Here is a 21,118-nt window from a genome sequence, read left to right as displayed (position 1 = left end):
TTCAGAGAAGCTGGACAGTGGTCTGTATCGCTGTCGTAGTCCTTCTCTTTACACGTGAATCACTGAGTAAAATTGACAGATCCACCAGAGCATTGCTCTTTCATACCTTGCGTACGCGATACGACCATCACCTGAATATGTCCTTATTTCTATCCAATTACTTTTGTAATCTCAGTCTATACAAGGCTGCAGACTTCGTCGGACCTTTTAAATGGTGAAACTTTCTGGGATAGTGACATGTCAGATGGTTTCTCAAAAAGTGCGTTAGAAATGCTCCTCCAGTCCGGAATTTCTAGAAAACAGCGACACATGCCCACAGCACAATCTAGCTCAATACGAGCAATCATCGATGTGAACAGAATGCATTTCGCATGGTGTAAACATAGATTACTTTTCAAACCACGTAAACTTTTTCTTATAATTAAGTTTTCCTGAAGAAAGTCTCATCTTTATCTACGATAATGATGGAAGCTGAAGAAATAAAATAAAATTTTGAAGCACGACGGGAACTCGAACCCAAGTTTTTTTGCCTACTAGGCAGAAATGCTGACCATTACACCATGTCAGCACTATGACCGAGCGACGGGAATTGACATACTTGAATGCGGGATGGTAGTTGGAGGTAGCCTCTTGGAAAATTCCATTTCGGCAAACTATAGGGAATTCAGTGTTCTGAGGTCCACAGCGTCAGGAGTGTGCCGACAATACCAAATTTCAGGCATTACCTCTCAGCACGGACAACGCAGTAGCTGACGGCCTTCACTTAAGGGGCTCCGGAAAGGCTCAAAATCATGAAAAGTTCAATTTTTACTTTTTCGCCTTTTCTGAATCTGCAGACTATTACCTTTTAATAGATATATAATTTATTCAATTCCGAAGACTACAACTATTTTTAAAAAAAATTTTAAAATGTGTTCTACATGGGCGTGACCCACTGTGGCGCTGTTAAACTGCTGTCAAATGGTGTTATTATTAACGTCCGTGTTGTGGCTAACCTGTGATGGTTCAATATATATCGCTGGTGTGATTGTCGATTGTTTCATGTTTATTTACTCTGTCGTTATCTCGAAAATATTCGTAATTAATTCTGTTTCTTGAGTCTCTGTTTTGTTGAAGTATAATAATGAGTAAAAGTAAAGTTATTAGAAATCCTCTGAAGGCTTTTAAGAAAAGGAGAAATGTTGGAAAGCCAAAGGTATGTGTTATTACTGTAACTGTATTTTTCATACTTCTTCAACCGATGAAAATCCCCAACATAGCTTGTGTCCCAAAGAAGAAGACAGTTGGTGTAAATACAACAAAGGATTGCTAACTGGTGAAGTGTACACTCATAAGCATAGCCTGCCTCATGCAATAATGGAGGTGATAAAACCTATTTTCAGAGACTTAGCAGCACCTGAACTGTTGAAAAAGTGTATTCACGGAAAAACTCAAAACCCCAATGAAAGTGTAAATACTGTTCTATGGTCGAGAATCCCCAAGACTGAATTTGTTGGAATAGAAACACTTCACTTTGGTGTGTATGATGCTGTTGCGACTTTCAATGATGGCAGCATTGTAAGGTGCAAGGTATTTAGAAATATGGGAATGAAGATAGGTTTTAACATGGTACGAGCGATGCTTGCTTTAGACAAGGAACGCCTTCGGGCTGCAGAAAGGGCTGTAAATAGTCTAGAAATACAAGCAAGAGTAAACAGGAGGAGGAACGAGAGGAAGCTGGAGGAGGAGTTTGCAGAGGATGAAGATAATCCATCCTATGAACCTGGAATGCACTAAAAAGCTAATCCAATCTTTGTCGCTCGATTCCCAAAACTTTTATTTTCTCATACTAATTACATGTTTTCTAAGGATCTTCCAAACATATTTGTTTCAAACTTTCAGTAAATGTTACACAGTACCTTCTGCATAATTTAACACAGCCTTTTTCCAAAAAACTGTATATTTTTGAATATATAAATAAAAAATTGCAAAACAATGTTGTGAATTTTCATTACAATTGAAAAAAAAATCATCTTTAATAACTGAACTAAAATTTTGTAAAATCCCTGTGTTAAGTTGTAGCCCATATTCCAATAAATAATCTGTAAAAAGTTCAAGTTCCTACCTCAAATACTTTGTGTGGAAAGATGTAATTAATAAGCGTTATTTTAACATTGCAAGTATAGGGCGTTCCGGAGCCCCTTAACGACCCAGAGCAGTGGAGTTTGCGCAGGGTTATTAGTCCTAACAGAGACGCAACATTGAGTCGAATAACCCAGATATCCATGTTAGACTAACGACGAACCTTTCCGTTAGGACAGCGCGGAGAAATTTGGCGTTAGTAGGCTATGGCAGCGGGTGACTTACACGAGTGTCTTTGCTAGCAGTACGACATCGCCCGTGGTAACTCTCGTGGGCTCGTGACCTCATCAGTTGGACCCTAGACGACTGGAAAATCTTCACCTGGTCACATTAGTCCCTGCTTAACTTGACACAGTGGTTCGCAACTGGTTTGAAGAACAGTCTGGCCAGTTCGACCTAATGGTTTGGCCACCAAGATCGCAAGACACGAATCCCATCGAAAATTTTTGGGCATAATCGAGAAGACTGTTGGTGCACAAAATTATGGACCGGTAACACTTTCGAAGTTATGGCCGGCTATAGAGAGAGCATGGCTCAGTGTTACTGCAGGGTTCTTCCAACGACTGTATCAAGCTGTAACCTCCCCCTCATTTATCGACCTTAATGACAGTGAAAAATTAAACCGCGTGTACCTAATGGAAATTTGGGAAAAGCAATCGTCACCGAGGTTAACTTGTCGGTAAAGAGGGAGGAAAGGGTTACATCTGAAAGAAAGGAAAAATGCTAATGAAACTGGTGGAAATTAATTTTGAAATGGGGGTAAAGTTAATAAAGAAAGTAAATGTGCGGCCGTTACGTTAACAATCAACTAGCGGTAATTAGATATTTGAGATTTGGGGAAAATTACGGTCGCCTGTCCTAAGGACAATTACTATAGTAACTGAAAAAGAAATGTTATTAGACATATAATTAGCACTAGAAGTGTGGCAACTGATGGTTGACACGTGCAGTGTGAAAACTGAAAGTTTGTCAGAAGTAATAAATTTCGCAACACTCTGACTTAATTTAGCAAAAGAATTAATAAAACAGGAAAATCGAAAGTTAATTTAGTTACTGAAGTTAATAGTGAGCTTTCTTTCTGAAGCACATCGAAATTCAGTAAAATACGGTTAGTCTTGCACTACCTCAACAATCATTTCAAAAGCTACTTGAATCTACGCAATTTAGAAATAAGAGATTTAACTTTGAACTTGAATTAAATGATTCTGAACAATTAACAATAGTAAAATTTAGTACGTACCAAGCTGAGCTGCAGTCACAGGTAAGCTAAAATACGGTAACAAAACTCGCACTCTTAATTTGTGCTTCTGCAATCTAAATACTGTAGCCGGCTATGAATACCTTAACTGAACTTTGAAATTAAACCAGTTAAATAAAATGATGCTGGCGTTTGAATCTCAATGACACTCGGGTTCATTCCGGAAAAGGAAGGGACCCTGCTTGGTAATGCAACTGGGACAATGAGCAACAAAGGTTCATGCTAAGTTGCTGTAATTTTGCGAGGCAAATGGAACAATTTTAAAAGTTTGAAAAGCTGAGGTCTGCCATACAGTTCTAAAACTTTACGTGCTTCCTGTCTTCCTTGTTGGTTGATTGAAGGTTTGAAGCCGTCGATCGAGGAGGTGGCGACAGTCACTCATTGTCAGCCGTCGCAGTTGCAGAAGCTGGATGTGGGCGCGCCTTCTTCTCGACACGGTCACCAGACGAAACGGGCTCGTGATGTGCGCCAGCTAATGCTTCCCGTCCGCGACACCATGTCAGAAACTATCATCGCAAGTCGAGCGCAATTACATGCTGCCAAACCGCGAAAGCGCGGCAACTCGCGGGAGCTTCACACAACACACCTGCTCCACTCGCTACTCCAGCCAGACTCTCCCTCGGCCCGCGCTCCACGCGGCAGAGTTAACACTACCAAAGATCCTACACATTTCGATTCTTCACACGACCTATCGATGTAATCGTTCGATAGCAGTTTTCCCTAGGCAAGACCCAGCGTAAAAATACAAATAATATTTACGAAACAAACCAATTATACATCGACATAAATGCATAAATATATATATACAAATAGTAAAACAATTACAATATATAAAGAGACAGAAATGTCATATCTTGAGGTAACAAAGCAAGGAAAGAAAAAATATGGTACAATAGATGGAAATAGGAGGATATGCATTTCCGGCGTTACAAAGCCGTGTTGCTGGGCTACGCCAGACCAAAGGAGGTCCGACACGATTATAGGAGGCATCCCGTGACTTCTGTCACCTCAGTGTGTGCCATCCTCGAAATCCGGCTCTGTGGACCAGCCGCCGTGTCATCCTCCGACGTGTGGCTTCATTCGGATGCGATTTGGAAGCTGTTTAATCATCAGATCGCCCTCGCAACTGCTGCCTGTTTTCGCGTAGTTCCTGTATTGCTATCAGAAAGTTACGTGCTTCCCGTTCCAGATGCCCATCCACGGCAATTTCGTGGAGTACCTGGAACTGTAGTCGGGTCCTGCAAATGACGGTAAAGTACGCTGATCGCTAAAGACAGATAATGTTTGAGTAGAGTATCTTTAAGAGCATAATTCACTGCGTAATTTTCAGTTTCGTGCCACAGATAACCACGAGAATTCTTCGGCGTTATAATTACACTGTGCTCTCTGTTGTTGGCAGCTCTCGGCGTCCAACGCGACTCAGGTGGTGCTGCGACGTGTCGGCTTCAGCCTGTCGGGCAACTTCAGCTGCGAGGTGACGGCCGACGCGCCCTCTTTCTCCACCAAGACTGTCGCGGCCAACATGCTGGTCGTTTGTGAGTACCTCTTGCTTATGTCTCCAGTAGTTTGTATCGAAATATACTAATGGTCGATTACATCTGGTTTATCCAAGAGTGATTCATACCAGCTTCCCAGATTTGAATGTACTGAAATTTACGCTTGTGTTCAAAATGAAACCAACAAACCGAAACATTTCAAGGTTGCGTTTATTTTGCCACAAAACAGTATAAACAGGTGATAGTAAACAATACAGGGTGGTCGGAAATTCCCGTTACAGACTTCTAGGACTTGTAGAGGGGAGTGAGTACATCGTATTTTGAATAGGAACCCATGTCTGGAAATGTCATCCAACGAGACGACAGAGCGTCAAAGTTATAGGCGCGGGCATCTGTAAATATACGTATACACGATATGTTTCCGTGATGATGTTACAGACTTTCTAGGATGATAAAGAACGATAAATGTACACTCCTGGAAATTGAAATAAGAACACCGTGAATTCATTGTCCCAGGAAGGGGAAACTTTATTGACACATTCCTGGGGTCAGATACATCACATGATCACACTGACAGAACCACAGGCACATAGACACAGGCCACAGACCATGCACAATGTCGGCACTAGTACAGTGTATATCCACCTTTCGCAGCAATGCAGGCTGCTATTCTCCCATGGAGACGATCGTAGAGATGCTGGATGTAGTCCTGTGGAACGGCTTGCCATGCCATTTCGACCTGGCGCCTCAGTTGGACCAGCGTTCGTGCTGGACGTGCAGACCGCGTGAGACGACGCTTCATCCAGTCCCAAACATGCTCAATGGGGGACAGATCCGGAGATCTTGCTGGCCAGGGTAGTTGACTTACACCTTCTAGAGCACGTTGGGTGGCACGGGATACATGCGGACGTGCATTGTCCTGTTGGAACAGCAAGTTCCCTTGCCGGTCTAGGAATGTTAGAACGATGGGTTCGATGACGGTTTGGATGTACCGTGCACTATTCAGTGTCCCCTCGACGATCACAAGTGGTGTACGGCCAGTGTAGGAGATCGCTCCCCACACCATGATGCCGGGTGTTGGCCCTGTGTGCCTCGGTCGTATGCAGTCCTGATTGTGGCGCTCACCTGCACAGCGCCAAACACGCATACGACCATCATTGGCACCAAGGCAGAAGCGACTCTCATCGCTGAAGACGACACGTCTCCATTCGTCCCTCCATTCACGCCTGTCGCGACACCACTGGAGGCGGGCTGCACGATGTTGGGGCGTGAGCGGAAGACGGCCTAACGGTGTGCGGGACCGTAGCCCAGCTTCATGGAGACGGTTGCGAATGGTCCTCGCCGATACCCCAGGAGCAACAGTGTCCCTAATTTGGTGGGAAGTGGCGGTGCGGTCCCCTACGGCACTGCGTAGGATCCTACGGTCTTGGCGTGCATCCGTGCGTCGCTGCGGTCCGGTCCCAGGTCGACGGGCACGTGCACCTTCCGCCGACCACTGGCGACAACATCGATGTACTGTGGATACCTCACGCCCCACGAGTTGAGCAATTCGGCGGTACGTCCACCCGGCCTCCCGCATGCCCACTATACGCCCTCGCTCAAAGTCCGTCAACTGCACATACGGTTCACGTCCACGCTGTCGCGGCATGCTACCAGTGTTAAAGACTGCGATGGAGCTCCGTATGCCACGGCAAACTGACTGACACTGACGGCGGCGGTGCACAAATGCTGCGCAGCTAGCGCCATTCGACGGCCAACACCGCGGTTCCTGGTGTGTCCGCTGTGCCGTGCGTGTGATCATTGTTTGTACAGCCCTCTCGCAGTGTCCGGAGCAAGTATGGTGGGTCTGACACACCGGTGTCAATGTGTTCTTTTTTCCATTTCCAGGAGTGTACATTTATCGTCCTCCATCATTAGAAAGTCTGTAACATCATCGCGGCATTACCCCGTGTATACCTACATTTACACACGCCTATGCCTATAACTTTGACGCTCTGTAGTCTCTTTGGATGAGGTTTCCGGACATGGGTTCCAGTCAAAATATGATATTACTCACACCCTTCTACAAGACCTAGTAGTCTGTAACGGGAATTTCCGACCAACCTGTATAAATAATACAGAATAGCAGCATGCATAATGGTAGACAAAAACGTTGTTTTTTTCACGTTAACGGATTTACGAGCACATTCCGACAACTGATTAATGCGCTCAGAATAGGGTGTGACCGCCTCTGGCAGCAATACAAGCCTCAAAAACCACAGGGTAGGCGGGAAATGATGTCAGAAAAGTCATGTTGAGGTAGTAACGCCTATTCTTCACGCAGCGCTGCTCGCAAGTCTTGGAGATTGGTTGGTGGATGCTGACATGATGCAACCCGTCTCCCTACTGCATCCCCAGCGTGCCCTGTAGGACTCAAATCGGGAGAGCGAGCAGGACACGCCATGCGTGCAATATCTTCAGTTTCCAAGAAAACATCAGAAGCGCGTGCTGTGTGAAGTCGAGCATTGTCGTCCAGCAGTATGAAGTATGGGCTCACAGCACTTCGTAACAACCGCACGTGGGTCCCAATATCTCGTCACGGCACCTGACGACAGTTAAACCTTGCCAGTTTAACCGTTCAATTTCATGAAGAGTTGTTCGAGTGGTCGACTTAATCCCTGCCCAGACCCTTTAGGATCCTCCTCGATATCAGTTACTATCGACAAAGTTTGGGTCCCGAAATAGTATTTCACATTCCATCCAGATGCGAAATCGTCGAGAATCACTGTCCACACCAAATCGGAACTCATCTGTGAAAAGATCATTGGTCCACTGTTCGACCGTCCACGTGGTATGTTGACAGCTCCACTCTAGAAGTTTCCTTCTGTGAAGACGCGTCAGAGGTACTCACACAGTAAGTCTCCGACAGTAAAGGGCACTCAGCCGAAGCCTTCTGTACACCGTTTTCCTGGCTACAATACACCCAGTGGATGCTACGAAGTCAGATCCTAGTGTCCGTGCAGTACTAAGGCGGTACCTTCATTTCCTTACAGCTAAATAACGGTCCCCTCTTCCTGATGTCACGCGTGGTCGGCCCTTCCCTTGTCTTCGGGATACACTTTTGATCTCTACAACTGTCGCCTCATCCTAAAAACAACAGAACGATTTACATTAAGCCATCGGGCCACATCAGTTTGTTACTGTCGAGATTCCATTTCTTCCCATGGTCCCCCACAGCAAAGAGTCTGGTAGGCGTCTTCTCTGCGCCATAATGCTCCGTCTGTAATTGTGTACACGGTAACTGTGGATGGGCCCGCCCCCGGTTGCTGAGTCAGCGCAACAGAAAGTAAATCCTAAGGGCCCCGGTTCGTTTCCCGGCTGTGTCGGGGATTTTCTCCGCTCAGAGCCTGGGTGTTGTGTTGTGTTGTGTTGCCCTAATCATCATGATTTCATCACCATCGACGCGCAAGTTGCCGACGTGGCGTCAAATCGAAAGACTTGCACCCGGCGAACGGTCTACCAGACGGGAGGCCCTAGTCACATGACTTTTTTTTTTTAAATTGTGGATGTCGGACTACCTGGCAATCAGTACACCATTTGACAGGTGCCCTGACGTCACCGTTGGTGTGGATCTCCGTTGACCGGAATGCAATCCTCCATGCAGGACACGATCGTACGGACATCTGTTGACAGATTGTATGATTATATCGTGACACAGGACGGGGGAATAGTTGTTTGTTGCTTTAATTTTGGACAACAGTGTACATCTAGAGTGACGTGTCCTTTATTACTATCAGTTTATCAACAATTTCAGCAATAAGGTATTATTTCATTATTTTAAACATAGCTGCGTAACAGCAACGGTTCCACGTAATTAGATTAAAAACAGCCGACCAGTTGCAAAGGATAAAGTAATCTTCACCTAGGTTTCGATAGATTTAAATCTATCTTCTTCAGAAGGCGGCAGTATTACATTAACATAGAGTGAATTGTCATTGCCATTTTTACAAACATCTCCATAGCTCCATTAGTCCAAATAAAATATAGCCCTAAGAGTAGGGTTTGTCAGATAAATAAAATTAAGTACATGGAGGTTGGAGAGCGCATAAGCAACCATTATTTCATTCTTTATTGCACTGATAATAGCTGTGGTATGTTTCGTAACCATCAATGAACTATAGTTAATAAATCCAAGCTTGTGAAAACCGTTTCGTGTAATGAAAGAGGAAAAATCTACAACAGGTGACACTTTTTCATTTAAAAGCAGCCACAGGAAAACTAGACAGGTGGATAACAGTGAGTAAACTGTTTACTATTTCAAAATTAATGGGTATAATTCCCAATGCATTTATCCCGCTGGCAGACAAGACGGTCAACGCCTTCGTGGAAAAATGTTTGCCTACGGAACCATGACAGTACGCAGCCATGCAACTCTTCCTCTGAAGCAAATCGACGGCCACGAATGTCCTTCCTCAGGGCACCAAAATTAGGGACATCGCATGAGGAGGGATCTGACTGTATGGAATCCCGTCCACATATTACGAAGTTGGTTTCGAGTCGCCGAGTAGCCGGAATGACACCTTTTTCTATCCATTCACGAATCGAGACCTGCCTTTTGCTTCTTTTCTTACGCATCGATTTCATGCAAGCAAGTACCACTTCTGCTATTATTCGTGCAGCTGTCGAAACTTGCACGTCTGAGAGGACCAAGGCATTCGCAATCCTAACTGACGTGTCTGCACGTGTCGCTGTGCCTGCAGTCGCACACTAAATCAGAGATTACCCGAGCGGATATTTCAGCCTTCTGCGAATATCAATCGAACTGTTCCCATTCATTCTGAAAAGAGTCAATGCTACGACAACGAAGAGAGATGTAAGGCACGTCAGTTTCTGATTTAGGGTATATGTTATGAATTCACCTAACTATTTATAAATATTGATATTTTCCACCAGTTTTGATTTCCTGTTTCCTGTTGTAGTTTTCTTTGCTAATAGTGGAGGAGATGGTGTAAAATGACTATATTTGTTTATAATATGAATATTGATATATGTGTCTGGAGAGAGAGAGAGAGAGAGAGAGTGAGAGAGATTTTTGATTGAGATTTTTACTTTAAGTCGTAACTGGTACCTGAATTTTGGTTGCTGCCTCCTTGAATGATCAGCTTCTGCACCAGTTGGTGACGTATTACAATTTGGAAGAAGTTATTGTTCGTTAAGGTTTAAAATACGACTCTGTTAGTTACTTGGCCGTATTGCGGATAGCTTTGAGGCCAAGTTTTCGTAGCTTTTCATACCGAAGGGACCACTGTTGTAAATATATAAGATCAAACAGTAATCAGCTTTTCGTGAGAAACGGAGATTGCTTGACACACAAACTTCCTTCAAACTACACGTCCTACTTCATCAAAATTGGTCAGTGGAGTTCAGCACCATACTATAGTACAAGAACTTAATCCAATTACTGTAATTAAGAAATTATGAGAGGTTGTTACTTATTGATTGAAAACTAAAGAGAGTGCATTTATTTTCCTGTATTTTAGTGAACTTTGTGCGCTTACAATTCTGTCGATTGATAGACGGCGACGACAATGAAGTTCACCTCCTTTTCCAAAAAACCAGCTATTTCTGTTCTTCACAATTTGTATACATAAGTGTTTGGCAACTCTTGCACATACTTTACTCGGTTTTATCATGAAAATATCAGTTTTCATTAAATATAACAATACGTTCTGAGTGACGGCCTAGCAACACATCCCCTTTCCACAAGATACAGATTAACAGTTCTCTTTTTTTTAATAAATCAATTGTTTTTTTTTTCTTTAGAGTCCATACTCAAAGGTCTACAGCTACTATTGTTGCAGGGAAACTCGCTAAAGAGTTTGTTGCTGTCAAGCTGCGCTTCACTTCACTTCAAGTACCTTTTGAATCAAATTTACATTTACGGTATTTACATACATTACTGAGTTTCTCACAATAAAATCAGAAACAAATTAGTTTTAAAAAAAGCAGCGAGGCACACATAACATTACAATGGCATAAGGTATGTTTTCCGAAACCATATTGTATGATAGATTTTCTGAGCTGCTTCTTCTAGCGATTTAACATCTTTTCTGGTTTCTCGAACGATAATAGCTTCGAGAGCAAGATAATCAGAAAATCCCATGCAGATTATACTAGCATCAGTTCTGGAACTTTCATTTCTTATATTCTTTGCGTTATCCTTGTACCATTCTCTCTTTTTATATTCCCACGCACATTTGAAAATTAATGGTGACAGATACTCAACTTGTCTTAAGCCAGTTCTTATGAGGAATGGTTCAGAAATTTCTACTCAACCTGTCTTAAGCCAGTTCTTATGAGGAACGGTTCAGAAATTTCTCCTATCACGGAGAATAAAATTTATTCTCTTTGTATTATGACTCCAATCAGTTGCATTTATTGTTTTTATTTTTGTTTATTCGTTATCAATTTCAGGGCTCTAAAGGCTTACCTCTACTATGGTAATCCATATCGTTTGTAATCCAAAGCATGTTGGGTTGTTGTAATCCACCATCCTCTGCTGTGGCTACTCCATGAGAGCAGTAACTGCTGATAACATGACAGAAAATAATAACAGAATAAATACATTTTACTCCACACAGTAAGTATTTAAGCCTGTTTGGATAATAATACCTACAGCCCGTCGCATCCATTTGTATGTAATGGTGCTTCTGTCGTGATGGCACAGTGTCTGCTACTCTTACAGGAGGGAACCGGGGATGACAATCAGAATCTGATTCAGGGCCCAATGATAAAACGACTGCTCACGTAAAGCAGCTAATGGAGGTTTGTGTCTTGGTCCTCGCGCAAATATAAAATAACTTTTCCAGATATGAACAAGACGCTGTGACTGCCACTGCGCCTCTGACAACACCAAAATCGGGATGTGAGGTGGCCGTACCAGGGTATTAAATTCAGTGCGGCCAGTAGTGGTAGTAGTACACTACTGGCCATTAAAATTGCTACACCACGAAGATGACGTGCTACAAAATCGAAATTTAACCAACAGTAATAAGATGCTGTGATATGCAAATGATTAGCTTTTCAGAGCATTCACACAAGGCTGGAGCCGGTGGCGACAGCTACAACGTGCTGAGAGGAGGAAAGTTTCCAACCGATTTCTCATACACAGACAGCAGTTGACCGGCGTTGCATGGTGAAACGTTGTTGTGATGGCTCGCGTAAGGAGGAGAAATGCGTGCCATAACGTTTCCGACTTTGATAATGGTCGGATTGTAGCCTATCGCGATTGAGGTTTATCGTATCGCGACATAGCTGCTCGCGTTGGTCGAGATCCAATGACTGTTGGCAGAATATGGAATCGGTGGGTTCAGGAGGGTAATACTGAACGCCGTGCTGGATCCAAACGGCCTCGTATCAGTAGCAGTCGAGATGACTGGCATCTTATCCGCATGGTTGTAACGGAACGAGGAGCCACGTCTCGATTCCTGAGTCAACAGGTGGGGACGTTTGCAAGACAACAACCATCTGCACGAACAGTTCGACGACGTTTGCAGCAGCATGGACTATCAGCTCGGAGATCGTTGCTGCGGTTACCCTTGACGCTACATCACAGACAGGAGCGCCTGCGATGGTGTACTCAACGACGAACCTGGGTGCACGAATGGCAAAAGGTCCTTTTTTCGGGTGAATCCAGGTTCTGTTTACAGCGTCATGATGGTCGCATCCGTGTTTGGCAACATCGCTGTGAACGCACATTGGAAGCGTGTATTCGTCATCGCCATACTGGCGTTTCACCCGGCGTGATGTAATAGGGTTCCATTGGGTAGACGTCTCGGTCACGTCTTGTTCGCATTGACGGCACTTTGAACAGTGGACTTTACATTTCAGATGTGTTACGACCCGTGGCTCTACCCTTCATTAGATCCCTGCGAAACCCTACTTTTCAGCAGGATAATGCACGGCCGCATGTGGCAGGTCCTGTACGGGCCTTTCTGGATACAGAAAATTTTCGACTTCTGCCCTGGCCAGCACATTCTCCAGATCTCTCAGCAATTGAAAACGTCTGGTCAATGGTGGCCGAGCAACTGGCTCGCCACAATACGGCAGTCACTACTCTTGATGAACTGTGGTATCGTGATGAAGCTGCTTGGGCAACTGTACCTGTACACGCTATCCAAGCTCTGTTTGACGCAATGCCCAGGCGTATCAAGGCCGTTATTACGGCCAGACGTGGTTGTTCTGGGTCCTGATTTCTCAGGATATGTGCAACCTAACTGCGTGTAAATGTAATCACATGTCAGTTCTAGTATAATATTTGCCCAATGAATACCCGTTTATCATCTGCATTTCTTCTTGGTGTAGCAATTTCAATGGCCAGTAGTGTAGTAGTAGTAGTAGCTGTAGTAAATACGGTGGCAGGCGCAGCAGAGACCAGAGTAACGTTGCCGTTATTAGCTGACGGAACGAACGTAAGAGCTGACCTGGGCGACTCGCACGGAGCAGCGGGCCACAAGTGCCGGCCGACTGCTGGAGTAGCCGGCTCGGCCTGTGGGCATCGTAAGCCGGATGAGGCGACCGCAGCGCCGCGCCACGGCGGCCGCTGTAATTGGTGGGCTCGCGGCACACCTGATCCCGCAGCGATAATCCCGCGGGGGGCGCGCCCTCCCTGGGAGGATAACGCAGCGCCGCGCCGCCCGACGTCCCCGGGGCGCCCTCCTCACGGGCGGGCGTCTCTCCTAAGGCCACCGTCTCCTTCTCGAACGAGCTGGTGTCGGCCCCCGGGACGACGTTGCAACGCGAATCGCTGCTTTAGGGGAGTGAAAGAAATGGCTCAGAACTATAGCTGATCCTACATCCATTGTTCTTCAGCAATATAAAATACCCCCCAACGCTAACTGTTCGACTTTCTTATTACTCCTCTCCAGTAACTGTGCAGTGCAATGAAATCTAATAGTCAATGATAATATCCGCTTTTTCCTTTTTTTTTTTTTTGTCATCAGTCTACTGACTGGTTTGATGCGGCCCGCCACGAATTCCTTTCCTGTGCTAACCTCTTCATCTCAGAGTAGCACTTGCAACCTACGTCCTCAATTATTTTTGCTTGACGTATTCCAATCTCTGTCTTCCTATACAGTTTTTGCCCTCTACAGCTCCCTCTAGTACCATGGAAGTCATTCCCTCATGTCTTAGCAGATGTCTTATCATCCTGTCCCTTCTCCTTATCAGTGTTTTCCGCATATTCTTTTCCTCTCCGATTCTGCGTAGAACCTCCTCATTCCTTATCTTATCAGTCCACCTAATTTTCAACATTCGTCTATAGCACCTCATCTCAAATGCTACGATTCTCTTCTGTTCCGGTTTTCGCACAGTCCATGTTTCACTACCATACAATGCTGTACTCCAGACGTACATCCTCAGAAATTTCTTCCTCAAATTAAGGCCGGTATTTGATATTAGTAGACTTCTCTCGGCCAGAAATGCCTTTTTTGCCATAGCGAGTCAGCTTTTGATGTCCTCCTTGCTCCGTCCGTCAATGGTTAGTTTACTGCCTAGGTAGCAGAATTCCTTAACTTCATTGACTTCGTGACCATCAATCCTGATGTTAAGTTTCTCGCTGTTCTCATTTCTACTACTTCTCATTACCTTCGTCTTTCTCCGATTTACTCTCAAACCATACTGTTTACTCATTAGACTGTTCATTCCGTTCAGCAGATCATTTAATTCTTCTTCACTTTTACTCAGGATAGCAATGTCATCAGCGAATCGTATCATTGATATCCTTTCACCTTGTATTTTAATTCCACTCCTGAACCTTTCTTTTATTTCCATCATTGCTTCCTCGATGTACAGATTGAAGAGTAGGGGCGGAAGGCTACAGCCTTGTCTTACACCCTTCTTAATACGAGCACTTCGTTCTTGATCGTCCACTCTTATTATTCCCTCTTGGTTGTTGTACATATTGTATATGACCAGTCTCTCCCTATAGCTTACCCCTACTTTTTTCAGAATCTCGAACAGCTTGCACCATTTTATATTGTCGAACGCTTTTTCCAGGTCGACAAATCCTATGAAAGTGTCTTGATTTTTCTTTAGCCTTGCTTACATTATTAGCCGTAACGTCAGAATTGCCTCTCTCGTCCCTTTACTTTTCCTAAAGCCAAACTCATCGTCACCTAGCGCATTCTCAATTTTCTTTTCCATTCTTCTCTATATTATTCTTGTAAGCAGCTTCGATGCATGAGCTGCTAAACTGATTGTGCGATAATTCTCGCACTTGTCAGCTCCTGCCGTCTTCGGAATTGTGTGGATGATGCTTTTCCGATAGTCAGATGGTATATCGCCAGACTCATATATTCTACACACCAAAGTGAATAGTCGTTTTGTTGCCACTTCCCCCAATGATTTTAGAAATTCTGATGGAATGTTATCTATGCCTTCTGCCTTATTTGACCGTAAGACCTCCAAAGATCTTTTAAATTCCGATTCTAATACTGGATCCCCTATCTCTTCTACATCGGCTCCTGTTTCTTCTTCTATCACATCAGACAAATCTTCACCCTCATAGAGGCTTTCAATGTATCTTTCCACCTATCTGCTTTCTCCTCTGCATTTAACAATGGAATTCCCGTTGCACTCTTAATGTTACCACCGTTGCTTTTAATGTCACCAAAGGTTGTTTTGACTTTCATGTATGCTGAGTCTGTCCTTCCGACAATCATATCTTTTTAAATGTCTTCACATTTTTCCTGCAGCCATTTCGTCTTAGCTTCCCTGCACTTCCTATTTATTTCATTCTTCAGTGACTTGTATATCTGTATTCCTGATTTTCCCGGAACATGTTTGTACTTCCTCCTTTCATCAATCAACTGAAGTATTTCTTCTGTTATCCATGGTTTCTTCGCAGCTACCTTCTTTGTACCTTTTTTTTCCTTCCCAACTTCTGTGATGGCCCTTTTTAGAGATATCCATTCCTCTTCAATTGTACTGCCTGCTGCGCTATTCCTTATTGCTGTATCTATAGCGTTAGAGAACTTCAGACGTATCTCGTCATTCCTTAGTACTTCCGTATCCCACTTGTTTGCGTATTGATTCTTCCTGACTAATGTCTTGAACTTCAGCCTACTCTTCATCACTACTATATTGTGATCTGAGTCTAAATCTGTTCCTGGGTACGCCTTACAATCCAGTATCTGATTTCGGAAACTCTGTCTGAGCATGATGTAATCTAATTGAAATCTTCCCGTATCTCCCGGCCTTTTCCCAGTATACCTCCTCCTCTTGTGAGCACGGTATTCGCTATTACTAGCTGAAACTTGTTACAGAACTCAGTTAGTCTTTCTCCTCTTTCATTCCTTGTCCCAAGCCCATATTCTCCTATAACCTTTTCTTCTACTCCTTCCCCTACAACTGCATTCCAGTCGCCCATGACTATTAGATTTTCGCCCCCTTTACATACTGCGTTACCCTTTCAATATCCTCATACGCTTTCTCTATCTGTTCATATTCAGCTTGCGACGTCGGCATGTATACCTGTACTATCGTTCTCGGTCTGCTGTCGATTCTGATTAGAACAACCCGGTCACTGAACTGTTCACATTAACACACCCTCTGCCCTTCCTTCCTATTCATAACGAATCCTACAGCTGTTATACCATTTTCTGCTGCTGTTGATATTACCCGATACTCATCTGACCAGAAAGCCTTGTCTTCCATCCACTTCACTTCACTGACCCCTACTATATCTAGATTGAGCCTTTGCATTTCCCTTTTCAGATTTTCTAGTTTCCCTACCACGTTCAAGCTTATGAAATTCCACGCCCCGACTCGTATAACGTTATGCTTTCGTAGATTATTCAATCTTTTTCTCATGGTAACCTCCCCCTTGGCAGTCCCCTACCGGAGATCCGAATGGGGGACTAATCCGGAATCTTTTGCCAATGGAGAGATCATCATGACTCTTCTTCAATTATAGGCCACATGTCCTGTGGATACACGTTACATGCCTTTAATGCAGTGGTTTCCAGTTAATGCAGTTGTAAACATCATTTGTTTCTGAGAAGGAGTGCACAGTCCAATTTCAGCACATGAGTCCCCTTTTCAGACGCATATTAAAATGTAAGTAGGCAAAAGATGCACAATTGAGGTTTAAATAGGGGGGAGGTTTACTATCTTTTGCATCAAAAAATCGATTTCCTTAAATTGCATTTTTGGTTCCATAAAAATGTTTAGAATCCACCCTTGAAACGGTTTTTCCGAATACGGAACAGAAATATTTGTTATTCGCGGCTGAACAAAAAAAAAAAAAAAAAAAAAAAATGCACCTACCTGAAATCGACCTTTCTCAAACACCAGATTTTTCTGGAATTTCGACTTTGTAGCCGCGAAAAGTTATTCTATGTTCTTGTCCATGACTAAAACTGATAAAGTGATCAAGGAGCTTACTACGTACCACGGCCTGGCAATCCGGTGGCATTCCAGTTCGGTGGAACAGATGAAGAAGGCAATTTGGGCAACGTATTTCCACAAGTGTTCGACGGATGACCACCCACAACACCAAAATTGTCCGGCTGGGGAAACTAGATGGTGCACGTGGCGCATTGCAGAGGCTTCCGGACAACTGGACGAATATCAAAACCACCAGCCGCTCTCCAAAGAAGTTCAAAAAGTGACTCATCCGATCTACGGGGCCCTTTCGGAGGACAAGTTATTGTACCGGTGCTTGGGTGAAAACACACAAAATTCAAATGAAAGTTTGAACGCCTGTGTTTGGATGTTAGACCCCTGGCATTTGCATTCTGGTGCGAAGATTGTGGAGATTGCGACTTTCCTGACAGTGAGCAGCTTCGACGAAGGGTATTCAGCAATTCTGAAGACCATGACAACGACGGACGTCACCCTGGGACTCTGTTCGACGCAGTTCGCCAAGCATTCGGACGACCACCAGATTCAAGGGGCCGAAAACCGCTTGTAACTTCAAATCTACTGGACCGATTGGCATGATTCTTTGTTTCCGACGAATCTAACTAAATTGTCTAGAAGTTGTACCACTTTTATTCCGATCCATCGACTATAAATACTTTTACTTGACCAAAGAAGTTGAAAAATCGACGAAAAAACCCTATTTTCTCAAAAGGCCGCCTTTTTGTTTCATATGGTCCAAATAACTTAAGGGAGGTACAACTCCTAAAGAAGTTTATACACTTCAGTAACGTCAACTCAATTTTGATTTCAGACAAGCCGGCTGACCTATGACATACCGCACGTGGAGGTCTACATCGAAATTTTGTTTCGTTCCGACGGCACTTCCACCTTCTCAAGTTTACGTCCCAAGAGTGAACGAAGCGGATGTTCGGTGACGATTTGCGCAGCCGTAACGTGGTATTCCATTGTTAGTCTGTAACGTAATATTTGAGCCGTGGCGGCTTCATCTCATCTTTTCTTCCCCCTTCTTTCGTCGGCGCCCCACTAGCTGCCAAGGAATACCTTTAGCTTCCTGTGTGTTATCGCTGGCGCGGAGCCTTGAAAACGTGCCACAACGTTTGGAATGGAGAAGTGTCTGTGTACAAGGCGAGAGGGCAGCACGGAGAGCGGTCGGCCCGCCGGCTGTGTGGCCGTTGGCTCTATTTGTGCCGAAACTGATTGGTTACGAAGGTACCGTTAGTGCCTGCATCGAAGCTTTCACCACGCCCCTCAGTGGGCTTCACTTGAATTGCCTTCCCTTACGTCCACGAACTTGACGGAAATATTGTAGAAACTGAAGAGGGCGTAGATGACGATGAAATGGGAGATATAACATTGCGTGAAGAATTTGACAGAGCACTGAAAGACCTAAGCCGAAACAAGGCCCCGGGAGCAGGCAACATTCCATTACAACAACTGATAGCCTCGGGAGAGTCATTCATTACAAAACTCTACTATCTCGTGAGCAAGATGAATTAGACATGTGAAATACCCTCAGGCTTCAAGAAGATTATAATAATTCCAATCCCAAAGAAAGGAGGCGTTGATGGTGTGAAAATTACCCAACACTCAGCTGCAAAATACTTACACGACTTCTGTACAAACGAATGCAAAAACTGATAGAAGCCGAACTCAGGAAAGATCAGTTTGGATTCCGTAGAAATTTTGGAATACGTGAGGCAATACTGACCGTACGACTTATCTTACAGGACAGATTTAGGAAAGGCAAATCTACGTTTCTAACATTTTTAGACTTACAGAAAGCTTTTGACAGTGTTGACTGGAATACTCTCTTTCAAATTCTGAAGGTGGCAAGGGTAAAATACAGAGAGCGAAAGGCTATTTACAGTTTGTACAAAAGCCAGATGGCAGTTTATAAGAGTCGAGGGGCATGGAAGGGAAGCACTGGTTGAGAAGGGAGCGAGAAAGGGTGGTCGCCTAACCCCGATGTTATTGGAACTGTATATTAGCAGTAAAGGAAACAAAGGAAAAATTTTGAGCAGGAATTAAAATCGACGAAGCAGAAATTAGAGATATGAGGTTTGCCGATGACATTATAATTCTATCAGAGACAACAAAGGACTTGGAAGAGCAGTTGAACGGAATGGACAGTGTCTTGGAAGGAGGATATAAAATGAACATCAACAAGAGTAAAACGAGAATAATGGAATGTAGTTGAATTAAAGCAGTTGATGCAGAGGAAATTATATTAGGAAATGAGACACTTAAAGCAGTACATGAGTTTTACTATTGAGGGAACAAAATAACTCATGATGGTCAAAGTAGAGAGGGTATAAAATGAAGACTGGCAATGGCAAGGAAAGCATTTCTGAAGGAGAGAAATTTGTTAACATCGAGTATAGATTTAAGTGGCAGGAAGTCGTTTCTGAAAGTATTTGTATGGAGTATAGCCATGTATGGAGGTGAAACATGGAAGGCAAATAGTTTAGAGAAGAAGAGAATAGAAGCTTTCGAAATGATGTGCTACAGAAGAAAGCTGAAGGTTAGATGGGTAGTTCACGTAACTAATGAGGAGGTACTGAATAGGACTGGGAAGAAGAGGAACATGTGGCACAGCCTGACTAAAAGAAGGAATCGATTAGTAGGACACGTTCTCAGGCATCAAATGATCACCAATTCAGTACTGGAGGGAAGCGTTGAGTGTAAAAGCCGTAGACGGTGACCAAGAGATGGATACACCAAGCAGATTCAGAAGGAAGTAGGTTGCAGCAGATAATCGGAGATGAGGCTTGCACTGGGTAGAGCAGCATGGAGAGCTGCGTCAAACCAGTCGCTGGACTAAAGACCACAACAACAACACGTCCAAGCTGTGCACATTATGTTATTAAGCGGTGTTTTTTTTGTGCGGTTTTGAGTGACGTTATTGTTCGATTGCTATGGTTCATTTGAAGCTTTTCGCCGTTAATTTACTAGGACGTGAGCGAATTACATTTTCCGAAATTGTATCTCTTGGCCCATGTTTCACCTGACTGATGCTTGTTAACAGTTCTTAGTTTTACTTGGTAAGGGTCTGCTGTTTTTGGTGGCGCTTGGCTTTGGGGACCTGTTGCTTTTAAGCATCGGTACAGTGTTTTTCGGATAGTGTTTGTGGCTGCCCGACATTACCTTAGTGGAGCTGTTCACGCTAGCAGCTATTTCGTATCTTAAGTTTGTTTAGCCTTCGCTCTTATTAATAATATCTTACATTAATACACTGAAGAGCTAAGAAACTGCTACACCCACCGAATATCGCGTATAGCCCCCGCGAGCCACCAAAAGTGCCACAACACGACGCGGCATGCCCTCGAATAATGTCTGAAGCAGTGCTGGGGGGGGGGGGGCATTGAAAGCATGAATCCTCCAGGGCTGTCCATTAACCCGTAAGAGTACGAGGGGGTGGAGTTCTCTTCTGAACACCACGTTGCAAGGCACCCCACATATGCTCAATAATGTTCATGTCGGTGCAATTTAATGGCCTTCTGTAGTGCTCAAACTCACAACAGTGTTCACGGAACCACTCTGTAGTAATTCTGGAAGTGTGGGGTGTTGCATTGTCCAGCTGGAATTGCCCAAGTCTGTCGGAATGCAGAATGGACGACAATGGATGCAGGTGACCAGGCAGGATGCTTACGTATGTGCCACCTGTCAAGAAATGTATCGAGACGTATCAGGGCTCCCATATCACTCCAGCTGCACACGTCCCACACCATTACAGAACCTCCACCAACGTCAACAGTCCCCTGCTGACATACAGGGTCCATGGACATGGATTCACGCGGTTGTCTCCATACCCGTACATGTC

At 44.1% G+C, this 21,118-nt stretch overlaps 1 protein-coding gene across 1 annotated transcript in view; it reads left to right on the top strand.

The window, feature by feature from the left end:
* The window catches only part of LOC126092120 (uncharacterized), an 837,738-nt gene that overhangs the window by 325,362 nt on the left and 491,258 nt on the right, over positions 1-21,118 (top strand). Inside the window, exon 2 of the mRNA XM_049907561.1 lies at positions 4,779-4,914. Within this exon, the coding sequence (XP_049763518.1) occupies positions 4,902-4,914 (13 nt within the window). The 5' untranslated portion in view covers positions 4,779-4,901. The remainder of the gene's footprint in view (positions 1-4,778; positions 4,915-21,118) is intronic.

This window comes from Schistocerca cancellata, chromosome 7 (genome assembly GCF_023864275.1).
Source record: "Schistocerca cancellata isolate TAMUIC-IGC-003103 chromosome 7, iqSchCanc2.1, whole genome shotgun sequence".
Lineage (NCBI taxonomy): Eukaryota > Metazoa > Arthropoda > Insecta > Orthoptera > Acrididae > Schistocerca > Schistocerca cancellata.
The sequence above is the reverse complement of the archived record's forward strand: the minus strand, read 5'-3'. Positions and strand labels throughout refer to the sequence as shown.